The 13,349-nt window shown below is 40.6% G+C and overlaps 2 protein-coding genes across 2 annotated transcripts; one reads left to right on the top strand and one right to left on the bottom strand.

The window, feature by feature from the left end:
* The first annotated feature begins 1,724 nt into the window (after nt 1–1,724).
* Nucleotides 1,725–4,171, top strand: akr1a1a (aldo-keto reductase family 1, member A1a (aldehyde reductase)). Its single transcript, XM_075468079.1, has 8 exons — nt 1,725–1,805; nt 1,901–2,020; nt 2,581–2,732; nt 2,856–3,051; nt 3,132–3,181; nt 3,285–3,434; nt 3,560–3,719; nt 3,990–4,171. Exons 1-8 carry the CDS (start codon nt 1,725–1,727, stop codon nt 4,053–4,055), a joined length of 975 nt encoding a protein of 324 aa, XP_075324194.1. The 3' UTR covers nt 4,056–4,171.
* A 354-nt stretch (nt 4,172–4,525) lies between these two features.
* vcp (valosin containing protein) lies at nt 4,526–13,262 on the bottom strand. The gene is made up of 17 exons (XM_075468077.1): nt 13,139–13,262; nt 10,813–10,924; nt 10,525–10,697; nt 10,289–10,431; nt 10,039–10,169; nt 9,814–9,945; nt 9,376–9,478; nt 9,024–9,157; nt 8,614–8,749; nt 7,970–8,082; nt 7,591–7,755; nt 7,364–7,486; nt 6,599–6,811; nt 6,158–6,466; nt 5,632–5,787; nt 5,325–5,479; nt 4,526–5,146 (listed from the first exon to the last, which is right to left on the bottom strand). Exons 1-17 carry the CDS (start codon nt 13,153–13,155, stop codon nt 5,041–5,043), a joined length of 2,421 nt encoding a protein of 806 aa, XP_075324192.1. The 5' UTR covers nt 13,156–13,262; the 3' UTR covers nt 4,526–5,040.
* Nucleotides 13,263–13,349: the final 87 nt, after the last annotated feature.

Here is a 13,349-nt window from a genome sequence, read left to right as displayed (position 1 = left end):
AGCTACTCGTGGACATCAGCAACACAGCTATCGGTTTTAATTAGGATATGTGAATCACATAGAAATAAACCTGGTAATTCCTATCGTTACAAACACGGTCATAACAGTATCAGCTCTCCGATCAGCAGCAACCAGGTGCATCTTGATTGTTCAACATCTAAGCCCCCTGTATGTGTAGCTCAACACAGATAGGTGTCTGGAAAAAATGACAGACCCACATAATATATACTTTTTCATACTTTAGTTTGTAGATCACCACTTTTCTCATTATCTAACATCTAACTTTAATCGACAATTCACCAGCACACAATCACTACTGCTTTCCTTGCTTCTATCGGGACATTTCAGTGGGAATTTTGTATTTTTACTGCAGAACATTTATCTAAAAGCTGTAGTTACAACTGATCTTAAGATAGATAAGAAACATGTGATGTTCTAAAGTAATAAAATACCATAACCGTCTAAAGCCTAATAAGATCAAATTATCCAAATATCTAACAAGAGGAGAGGTCAGATTTAATACAGATGTTTTTCCTTTTTTAAATCTTTAATGATTTTCTAGTTACAGAAAGGGGGGAAATGCTGTTTTTGATTCTTTACATTAATTCTATTTTAACACAATTTTAAAGACATGGCCTTGTAATAAAGTTTTGGGTTGTTTTTCTTTAACATTGTTTTGTCACTGTTACTAATGAAGTGAAGCATCAGCTAAGATATCCTGAAATTAAGGCACATCTGTATACATATGATCACAAGAATGTGCACTGTCGTGATCACATAAACTGTGACGCCACATCTTGAACAAAATCAAAACAAGTATAAGAATTAAAACTGGTTTAGTAATGCATGTTTGCGTTTACTTTGTTTAGTAAGCACAAAGATGGAAGATCAATTCACTTTCCTCCTGGGTGACACTGGGATTTATGTTTAACTATGAGTACGGTGAAGTTTAGAGCTCTTCCATTAGTGTGTGTTGCAGATAAACAAATGGAAACAGACTTTGACCTCAACTTGCCAAACTTCAAAAAGACACACAACCCTCAACGGATCACTGGAACATCCATCAGAGCGACCCCAGGTATGAAAAGAAGTTTTGACTGACAAATGTACCTTATTCATTCTCTGTTTAATGTTGGCAGTGTTTGAGGATGAGGGACTTACACCCTGTGGTCTGCAGCTGGGTCAGGAGGCAGTCAGGTCAGATGATCTCTGTTATGAGACTCCGATGTTGTTTAACGGCTGCAGTGCTTCATGAACAAAGTGTGTGTGCCACATGGTAAGTATAAGTGAAATTAGGGAACCATGTGTAGGATGCCTGAGATCTGCTCCAGCAACACTGCACTGTGACTAATGGCATATAGCGCTATCAGCCATTTCTAGTTGTATGGCTGGGTTCACAGAGGGTTTAACTTATTCACTGAAAAGTTCCGCTCAGAGGGTGAAAAAAAAAAACTCACAACAACTGGGTCACCAAATGTTGGTTTGATGCCTGTATGCATAATGGCTACTGCTTTAAGAAAGACTCTTTCATGTGTGAATATATTGTACGTGCACAACCCCCTTCTGCACAGCAGAGTTAATGAATCCGGCTGAGTGATAACCAGTAACAGAGTATTAGGACTTAGTCATGATGACTGGATGGCCACTGTGCCCTGTTCCACAGGAGTCTAGAAGAGGAGACCGCAGACACTTCTCTGTCGTTGCCAGGTCCTCAGAGTGGAAACATGAGCACTTTTGTGACTCTCTCATCAGGGCAGAGGATGCCCATGATTGGGCTCGGCACATGGAAGAGTGCTCCAGGACAGGTAGAGCGATAATCCCACCCACAGGTTTGAGTTCGATTGAGCCTCACCGTGTTTTAGATGTTGTTGAAGCATATGACGTGTCTGTGCATTTTCAGGTGAAGCAGGCAGTGCTGACAGCTGTTGACTGTGGGTACAGACACATTGACTGTGCCGCAGCCTATGGCAATGAACAGGAGGTTGGAGAGGCTCTGGCTCTCCGGGTTGGTCAAGGGAAGGTGAGGAGCTACTTCATTTAGAAGTCAGTTTTGACAGTTTGTTCCCGTTTCCTTTCAAAATCCATTCAATTGTTTTTAACATTAGAAGATAAAGGCAGACAGCACACAATCGATCAACTTACTGGTTTATTTCATAGCGTTGAAGCTCTGCTCTGAATGACAAAAAAAGCCAAACAGTTAATGTCTAAAGTGAATGAACTGTGTCTAGTGGAATGTGTAATTTGGGTTTCAAGCTTAAAAATACTGGAATTACTTTAAGATTAATCTTGGTAGTTATGTCTTAATTTATCTGCTAACAACTGATTTCAACAAGTCCATTCATGTTCAGCTGAAAAACAGTTTCTAAGAAATAGTTAATCTTATATGTCGATGTTGGGTTTAAGATTAACACAAGGGTAAAGGTTAGGTAAAAGTTTTCCCAACCTGAAAAGATGGGGGAAATGTTTGGGTGAACATTACTGAATTCGGCTTTTTCATCGAATAATTCAGATTTCCCAAAGGGTCTCCAGGAACTTCCTTCCAGTCAACTGTTTGTCTATCTGTCGCTCTCTCCACCCCAGGCTCTGCCCCGCGAGGACGTGTTTGTGACCTCCAAACTGTGGAACACCAAGCATGACCCAGAGGATGTAGAAGAGGCGTGCAGAACTAGTCTGGCCCACCTTGGTCTCTCATACCTGGATCTTTACCTTATGCACTGGCCCATGGCCTTCCAGTGAGCGGCCATACTTTCAGTAGCCAAATATTGTCGCTCTTGAGCTGTTATTATTGGACTTAGAATCAGAGTGAAGGAGAAAATATTGTATCGTGTTACTGAAACAGTATGCGGATGTTTCAGGCGGGGTAAGGAGCTGATGCCTCGACGGGATGATGGAAGCATTTGTTACTCTGACACACACTACAGAGAGACTTGGATGGCCATGGAGAGCCTTGTAGATAAAGGTCTTGTCAAGGCTATAGGACTGTCCAACTTCAATGCCAGACAGACTGATGACATTATCAGCATTGCCAGACACAAACCTGTGGTGAACCAGGTACAGCTTTCCAACAGGACATGCAAACGACAAATCAGATCTGTAAAACCTGTAATTAATATTTATCTGTCATCCCACAGGTGGAATGTCACCCTTACTTGTCTCAAACAGATCTCCTGTCACACTGTCGGTTGGTATAATGGCTGCTTGACAGTCATCTCCTTTCCTCTTACATTAAAGTCATCAAAATAACCTTTTTATTGATAAAGATAGCGCTCACACTTCTGTCTCAGGTCTGTAGCAGTTTGTGTGACGGCTTACAGTCCTCTGGGCAGCGGAGACAGACCCTGGGCATCTCCTGATGAGCCTAGCCTTCTGGAGGATCCACGACTGGGTGCCATCGCCCAGAGATACCAGAAGTCACCCGCCCAGGTGATACTCAGGTAACAGAGGAAACTTCAACTTAACCAACTAAAAATCTGAACCGTTACACTGACAGCTCTGTGGTTAAGTGTGAATTATACTCACATGAACAAAAAAAACTAAATCCCATTATGTGGCACCACAGGTGGCACATTCAGAGGGGTGTAGTGTGCATCCCCAAAAGCGTGACCCCCTCCAGAATCCAGCAGAACTCAAAGGTGTTCGACTTTGTCTTATCACAAGAGGACATGAAGCTGATCGAGTCCTGCAACCGCAGCACACGTTTCATTGTTCCAACAGTTGAGGTGAGCCAGCAATTCCGTGAAGCCACATATCATTTTACAGCCTTCTCTTCCTCAGTGTGTTGAGCTTGATTTTTTTTTTTTTTTTAAATGATTTAAAGCCACAGCACTCAGACATATTAATGCACAGCCGAAGCACCACTCAGATTTCAATGGACCTCCAATACGGTCACCCCGTTTGTTAAAGCGAGATATTTTGGTCCGCGATGCGTTACAAATTGTGGTTTTATAACAAGTGAGCTTGTGTAACCACTTGGTCTTTATGCTCTACAGAAGGATGGCGAGAGAGTGTGGAGAGACGCAGAACATCCTCATTTCCCCTTCTGTGATCCTTACTGAGTCGACAACAAGTGTAATATCAGCCGTTTGGAGATGGTGTCAACCACACAGAAAATAAAAATCATTTACATTTCAACTGGAACTGAAGTAGTCACTTATTCCTCCAAGTGACATTTGTGACAATAGACAAAAGTTATTTTTCTGCTATTTAGAATTTGATAAAAGTAAAATCTCTTTAGTCACTTAGACAATGACTAAAATGCTTCCCAGCCCAGTTTACATACCCGACAAGATGTTTGCCATTCCGCTTCAATTATTATTTTTTTTTTTGTTAAATAAAGATGCCGAACATTCATGGACCGAGTTAAAAACTTTATCGAGCGCATCCGTTTCAAGCTTTTTAAATAAAAGGTGAAAATACATAGTCATTTAAAAAAAAAAAAAAAAAGAAAAAAAAAAAACCTTGCAGCTCTACCCAAAGCTGACAAAAATGGAACTTGACGAAACAAGTTTACACAGACACTCGTGACTCCATTTGGTGAGATTTTATTTTGAACAACATAACCTTGACAAATTTGTAATACATTATATGCTACTGTTTATCTTAAAAAAGAAAAAAAAAAAAACCAAAAAAAAAGAATAAAGAAGTCATCAGCAATGTTTTTTGTCTGTCACAGTCTAGCATAGAAACCTGTCGATATAGCCATTTATGTTTTAGATATACTGAGAACGAGGCCACTCAAAAAAAAAAAAAAAATGCCACCCCCCCACCCACCCCCTTCCCTTCAGTGGAAAGAACTATTTGCATCAGTCACTCACCTTCTATGACATTACCCCACCCAGATTAAAGTCAGGGCAAACCAGGTGGCTACATGCTTTCTCCGAGGGAAGAAAAAAAAAAAAAAAAAAAAAAAAAAAAAAAAAAAAAAAAATCATACAAAAGAAAAGAACACATGAAAGAAGCACAAAGTCCTAAAAATGTGGAATCTGGTGAGAATTTTTACAGGTGTGATCCCAGAACTGACCACTGTGGGGCAGTGTACTTTTATCCATAAAGATCATCATCGTTATCTTCATTGAACACTGGACCACTTCCAGTTCCACCTGTGCCGTGAGCTGGACCACTGCCAGCTGCAGTACTGGAGGGAAACCTGAACACCAAGAAACAAAGCCAGTTACCGGTAGTTCATCTTTTTTGATTACTTCAGTACGAATCATAATTAAAGACCAAAAAAAAATATATATATATAATAAATTCCACATTGCCATTTTTAAAGCTTACACAGCCACAAATGCTACGTGCGAGACATTAAACGTCAGAAAGTGTACCTGAAGCTGCCAAAGCCACGGCTCTGCTGCAGAGTCTGAGCAAACATCTCATATTTGCGAATATCATTGTCACTGACAGAGCGACGAGCAAATCGCATTGCTTCTTCAAAGTGGTCCTTCCTGATCTCTGGCACAGGATCATCCTCCTCCACCTCCTTTGGTTGGGGAACACACACACACACACACACACACACACACACAAAAGTTTATGTTTTGTTTTTAAAAACATGACAGACCAGAGGCAGCAGAGAGCAGGTGATCATCCAAATGATCAAAGATGAACAACAGGACAGAACAAGTAACTGACCATGGCTGAAGGATTGGTCTGCCTCTCCCTCTCTCTGCGGATCTCGTTCTCAATACTTTCTCTGATGGCCAGTTTACACGCCCGCTGGCAGATCTCTGTGAGATCAGCTCCAGAGAAGCCATTGGTCATCTTAGCCAGGAAGTCCACGTCCACATCCTTTCAAACAAAAGCAAAATACAGTGTAAAAACCATGTTTCCAAATCAATGGTCAATTAATTATAAAGTTATATAGAAGAACAGCCAGTTAGAGCTTGTCCTTTTTCTATAGAAAAGTCGCAAGTTTTGGACGAAGTCAGGATTCACCCTTAAAATAGAAAAGGGTGAACTTGCTTAAGAGACAACATGTGTAAAGTATTAAAGATGTTACGTAAAAATACACTATGGTAGGTAGAAAATTAAATACAACTGCATTAATAAAAACCCTTGAAATAAAATAAATTTAGTTCCAAACAAACTATCCTGCTGCAGACACTGTACAAGTCGTGGATTTGTTGGTTATGTGAATAATTTGTTGCATCATAGTGACCTTGCTGATGGGACTCTTGCGGAGATTGGCCTTCAGGATGCTGATCCTGCTCTTCTCATCGGGCAGGGGGATGTAAATGAGCTGATCGAGACGGCCAGGTCTCAGGATGGCAGGATCAATGATGTCTGGTCTGTTTGTGGCTCCAATGATGAAGACGTTCTTCTTGCTCGACATGCCATCCATCTCGGTCAGGATCTGGTTGATGACACGATCGGCGGCTCCGCCACCGTCTCCAACGTTGCCGCCACGGGCTTTGGCTATGGAGTCCAGCTCATCAAAGAAGAGAACGCATGGGGCAGCCTGCCGAGCCTGAAAACACAAACCAGAAAATGGTCTTACAAAGCAACGTAAAAATCCGTTTGCTGGAGAAACATGGGTTTATACATTTTTAGGAATGACGATAAAGTTCAAGTTTAACAGGAACCTGAACAATACCCTTACCTTGTCAAAGATCTCTCTGACATTGGCCTCAGATTCTCCAAACCACATGGTGAGCAGCTCAGGTCCTTTGATGGAGATGAAATTTGCCTGGCACTCATTGGCGATGGCTTTGGCCAGCAGGGTCTTACCACAACCAGGGGGACCATAGAACAGCACACCCTTGGATGGGGTCATGCCAAACTTGAGGAACTTGTCTGGGTGCTCCACAGGGTACTAAATTAAGGAGGAGGGGGCAACATTAGCACAGTAAGACATGGCATCTTAAATATGATATTTATAGGGACAAAAAAAAAAAAAAAAAAAAAAAAAAAAAAAAAAAAAGTGATTCCAACAAATATTCCATCTAAAAACTAATTTTTCATGCAACTACTGCTGAAGATTTGTGTTACATTCGGACTACTAATGCCGTTACGTCACCAAATATTTGCTTGAAGATTTGAGTTTTAGGTAAAGCAACTCAAATAAATCGACACACGACTAATAACAGCATTTTATTCACAGAGCTAATCTGCAATGGTCTGAAAAAGCTCTGTGAAATGAAGCCATTTAAAAAAAAAAAAAAAAAAAAAAAAAGGGAACTTTTTCTGATTAAATTAATATTCGAGAAGGAGTCTGAAATAGACTGTACTTCCTTCATATGGGGTGTAAAAAGAAGAACAGGAGAATAAATAATACTCCCCACATTTTTCCAGACCTCGAGAATGCTCATAATAAAATTCCAGTTTTCAAAAATATGCAAGACTCCAGGAATTGTCCAAATCATACCTGCACCAACTCCTGCAGCTCCCTCTTAACATCCTCCAGGCCTCCAATATCATCCCAGGTAATGTTGGGAACCTCAACAACCGTCTCCCTCAGAGCTGATGGGTTGCTCTGGCTCAGAGCCCACTGAAACAGCATTGATTATGTTAGTATTGACTCAGAGGGCCATTGCCAGTTACGCGATACTCTTCACTCCCACTGGATTTCAATAGATCACATTACAGGTTTACCTTGAAGTCATCCATGGTAACGGCAAGAGAGTTCATGACTTCGGCATCGATGGTCTCATCCTCAAGGTCTATCAGGTCCATCTTCTTCCTGATGGCCTGGAGAGCCGCCTCAGAGCAGAGAGCAGCCAGATCTGCACCCACGTGCCCATGAGTCTCATTGGCAACCTAAAATACAAAAACAAAATAGGTCCTTCTGCAACACATTTCATGCAAAGCATTATGGCCAAGTGTGTTGTTAGCAGTGATGTGAAAAGTAAATGTGAGTGGAGCACCAAATCCAACAGTTTATCAAAAGACATTCTACCTTAAACAGCTACATCTACTCAACCTCTGATTTAGGAAAGTAACGCGTTGTTGGTGGCAAAGTACGGGCACATACCTGTTCCAAGTCAACATCGTCAGCCAGCTTCATGTTCTTGGTGTGAATCTGGAGGATTTCCAACCTGCCAGTGGCATCAGGGATGCCAATGTCCACCTCCCTATCAAAACGCCCTGGAAGTGGCGAGAGGCCAAGCGCATGCACGTCAGTTTCAATAAGGCATACAAAAGTTACTAACATCTACATCAGACAATTCAAAAGAACGGTCTGAAATGAATTAATGCTGCAGAAGTAAGATTTGCTGGTGTACACTGGTATTACAACAAGTAACCAAGTATCAGAATTTGATGACTAGACAAGATACATATCCAGCGCTCTGTCAAAGATGTCAGGTACATTCAATCGTTTCTTTTATAAGGGTGGAACTGGAAAGATGTCAGTAACTGACCAAGTGGGCCCTGTACTTGAGAACTGACCAGCTAACAAAGTAAAATAACCACGAGCCAGCGGTTTCATTCAAAACAAAACCAGAATCAGTTAAAGCTGTTTGTCAAAGATTACACGTGATGTTGCAAGAGAATGAAGTCAAAAACATTTGTCATCTCAAAAGATTAAAAATAAAATAAAATTTAAAAAAAAACAAATTCAGGAAAACAAATAAATCGTTTTTTGTTTTTTTTAAAGAAAGAAAAAAGATAATTTACCAAATCTCCTGAGGGCTGGATCGATGCTGTTGGGTCTATTGGTGGCGGCCATGACGATGACATGAGCTCTCTGTTTCAGGCCGTCCATAAGTGTCAGCAGCTGAGAAACGATGCGCCTCTCCACCTCTCCGTGAGTCTGGAAAACACAACAAACCGTTTCTACAAATCATATGCAAGATTTCATCCAGACTTCAGTGTTTTAACCTAAACTGCATAAATCAGACTATGAGGTTCTGTGAGAGACAACTGTAAAAATAACTTTTATACAAGAATTATACACTTAGTGGCTCTGCAATTTCCATCTTTTTCCAAGGCCTGGACTTTGACAGAATTCTCAACAGATTTAAAAACACCCAGATGATAAACTGACATTGTACTCTTATCCCCATTCTGCCCAGCTTTGCACTCACCTTCTCTCTCTTTGGAGCAATTGCATCAAGTTCATCAATAAAGATGATGGCAGGAGCATTTTTCTCAGCTTCCTCAAAGGCCTTTCTCAGGTTACTCTCACTCTCTCCTGCCAGCTTACTCATAATCTCAGGGCCTGAAACACAGAGACCAACATTTAGATTTCAGAGGAAACTATTCTCTTCCATCCCAGCAACTATTGATCGGATTCTCATAAGTGATAACTAAAAATCGCTCATAAAAAGCAAAAATAATAAAGTTAATACCACTGGGGATGTATGGCCATCAGATGATCAAGAATTAGGCATGAATGCATAAAACAATTATTATTTTTTTTAAATTATGTGTTCACACCATTAATCAGGAAGAAGAAAGCTCCTGTTTCATTGGCCACAGCTCTGGCAATCAAAGTTTTTCCAGTTCCAGGGGGTCCATAGAGAAGGATTCCACGTGGGGGCTGAAAATGAGAGCACCAAAACCATCAAATACCTCCCTTTGGCTAATTTTACCATATTTGATATACAAACTATTCACAAAGACTCCAAAAGTTACCCAATGCTGTCAGTAACAAAATATCTGACTAAAGCTCATCAATATTTTCCTCTGGTTATTTCAACTAAAGTGTGATTACACAACAAGCCTTCAAAAGTTTTCAGATGGATCCGTTTTGGGCTGTAGAACTGGCTGTAATTTTGCACTTATCCAACAGTCCAACCATGTTTACTTTAAAATGAAAAATGAAAGTCAAAGCAGTGTGCTCATTTGCCCCTACACATTAAACAGATGGCTCACCTTGACTCCTATGGCCTTAAACAGTGCAGGGTGCCTGAGGGGCAGCTCCACCATCTCTTTAATCTGCGCCAACTGCTTCCTTACTCCTCCGATGTCATCGTAGCCCACCTCGTTCAGGGACTCCTCCTCATCCTGCGTGTTCAAAAACAAAATATTTCAAGTTTCCTTGCCGTTTACTTTTTGGTAAATGTTAACCCATGGATCTCTCCCATACCACGTACTGACCTCTCTCCTGATTGGCTCACCCTCACAGTGAATGACGGTGTCAGGAGCAACGATGCAGTAAGGGGAAGGGTCGGTCTCTACCACCTTGAACTCCACAGCACGCATGCCTCCTCTGACCAGGAAAATGTCACCTTCACGAGTTTAAAAATAAAATAAGAAACCCATTTAATACTCCAGTGCCACATTGTTTTGTGAAACTGAGTAACAAATTAAGAAATTCTTCGCCCTGACAATGGACGGTGACATTCACCTTTGCGGATTGGCCTGTAAGCCTCTAGGAAGTATGGCTTCAGGTAGACCTCAAACAGGTTGCCAGTAATTCCCTCTACTGTGTCATCGATTGGGAGGACATGGATCCTCTTTCCATACTTCACATCAGGACATGGCTGAATGCTGTGGAAGATATCATGGTTTTGTATTATTATTTTAAAGAAACTACAACACAAATGCATTTTTTTCCCCTCTCTCTCTCTCTTTCTCGCCCACCTGATGACATCACCTAGACGAACCCTCAGGTTGTTGCGGACCACCCTGTTCATGCGAACCTTTTCATCAGAACAGGTGTCATCGGACAACACGATGCACACAGTCTCCCGCCTCTTTTTACCCTTCATCAACACTGTGTCTCCGCGGAAGAGCTGCAGCTCGTCCATCTTGGTCTTAAAATGAATCAAACAATTTTTTGGGGTGTGAAACTCAGTTATCAACCGTCACCATCTGATAGGAATCGTATCTTTTCACAGAAGCAACGAACAGAAGCTTCTCAAGGTTTACCTGAGAGAGAGAGACAACACTGTTGTCTTCATTGATGGATTCATCAACCACCAGTCTGTTGGGTCTGTTCTTTTGTTTCAGAATAGCAGTTGCTAGATCATCATTTTTGGATCTATGAGAGACAGAAGACAAAATCATTATTGACATTAACATTATTTCTGTAAAAGGCAAGTATCTGTTGAGAGAAAAATGTGCAGGAATCCTACAACATCTTGTGAATAGTGACATAGTTTGTCACTATTAATTATTCCATAGTCATCTCCCTCATACACTCCTCTATACTTTAAAGTGGTATAATTCATTTATGACGTATCTTAAAGTGCAATAATTTGTCTCATGCGTTATGGCTTAAATTTTAGAAACATTTCATCTTCTCATCCCCAAATTCTCCCCCCTAAACAAAAATAGACCTCTAAAAAAGTAGTTGCTATAAATAACAATTGTACTGGTGCAAGACGATGGATTAAAATGACATCAAATTATTTATCAATGCGAGATTATTGCAATAGGTGATCCCTTTCCAATGTGGAGACAATAGAAGACTCCAGAAGAGCCATCAACATTGTTATGTTCAGAGTCCTGCGAAACAATACTGTTGATTACCTGTGAACTTTAAAAAGCAGTACATCTCTATAAGTGCACTGCAATTTGAGAGCAAAATAAACTTGCGCAGACAGACACGTTATTGACAATCGTTCATATGAGGAACTTAGAAACTCGTTTAGAAGCTTTTTTTCCCGGTACAAAAACTATAAACCTAAAATTTATGTCATGTGGTATCCCGTTGTATAAATTAGCTCCTGCTTTTAGAAAAATAAAATAATAATTCAGCTTTAGCAATGTATTGAGCAGTTGCTACAGAGGGGTCTTTTGAAATCAACTTACTCTGAGAAAATCTCTATGAAACCTTTGAAGAGTTTCTGATTTAGTCTCAAGGGTAAAACTACTGTGAATCCAGGACAACCCTTTGTTGTAGCTGTTTGAGGTGCATTTATTTCAACAATGGGATGAAATGATACTACTCAAAAGGAAAGCCACATAGATTTAATTTTTAATCGATGAGTAAACACTGGCCATCCTTAGGACTTAGTCACGAGCTCACAGTAGGTTGTAATTAGTAATGCGGTTTACATTGTTTATAGCATCGCTTCGCGAAAATACAAGTTTATTTTAATGTAAGTAACATACGTCCTTAATTCGCATACAAAGCAGAGGTGAATTCAACAAATATTGTGTACACCGGCATTTCCATTAAACATTTTAAATTACGCATTGACAAGCGCCAACACGTCGTTCACACAACTCGTCAATGTCGGCGGTTTAACGTTGTCGACGGAAAATATTACAGAATCATTCATATAGTTAAAAAACTGTAGCAAATAACGACTGAAACATTTATAGTTTCCGAGAAAGTCCATGGATTGTTTTAGTGATTTCACTTTCATGTTGACAGCATGCCAATGTTAGCTTTGAGCTAACCGGCTAGCGAGCAAGGCAACCCAGATGACACAGCAAAAGAATCTGGGGGAAAAAAAAACTTTGTTAGCTGGCATGGTCCCTCCTCTACGGATTCCCTTTAAAACTGCAGTGTGACTTTTCAAACGTCATTATAAACACCCGGTACACATTAAAATTAAGTGCCATTTCACTATTTATACGCAAAGAACGAATACGTCCCGTGTTGTTGCCGATCATTCAGAGTGACTCGTCAACCCCCATTAGCTTGCTTTGGTACACTGTGTAGGATAGCTGTAAGCTCACTGTGAAGGTAATCATAATATTGCCAACGGTTTACTTTCGTAAAACCGCTAGTCTGTCGGTCAAATCGTTGTCATATGCTAGTAGGATAAATATTTGTTGCATTTACAAAACTGAAGCCGAATCTTAAGGCAGGCTAATAACCAGTGGATAGGCCAATTCCTCAGTGTGATGGTGGATGGCTTTGGCCTTGACACTCTTGCTAAGCTAACGTTAGCAATCAAGCACGACTGCGATGACTGCGCTTTGTCAAGTCGCTGTCATACAACTGGCCAACTCAATATCGTTAATGGGCCAACGACAACTTCGTGGTGATAACGGATTAAAACAATTCGTCTGGATAAAATACATTTGCTAGTCGTTATTCAACCATTGGACTTAAGTGCGGAGGTTGAAGTAGCTGACCCCATTAGCTCCCCTGCTAGCAAACTCGGCTATGTATTAGCATTTGAGCTAACTTACTAAACTAATGGATTCTGAACTAACGTTACGCATTTTGAGGGCATTTGTTGAAAGCCGCTGTTTCAAAAATAATACATTTCACTAAATATATGAGATTTATACTTACTCCCCTCCCGAAGCCATGGTTATCCACCTGGATTGCTAGTAATAAATAAAGAAATTCTAGCTAAATGTTTAAAAGGCTTAACCGGTTTTCGTTACTCTATGTTCTCAGCGATGTCACACGAAAGAGCAGTCGTTTCCGTGCCTTCTTTACGGTTATACCGTGAGCTACATGAATTCCGTGATCTGATTGGCTAGAGCTAGTCCATCAAATG

Source organism: Odontesthes bonariensis, chromosome 6 (assembly GCF_027942865.1).
Source record: "Odontesthes bonariensis isolate fOdoBon6 chromosome 6, fOdoBon6.hap1, whole genome shotgun sequence".
In the NCBI taxonomy this organism is placed as follows: Eukaryota; Metazoa; Chordata; class Actinopteri; order Atheriniformes; family Atherinopsidae; genus Odontesthes; species Odontesthes bonariensis.
This window is presented reverse-complemented; position numbering and strand designations above follow the sequence as displayed.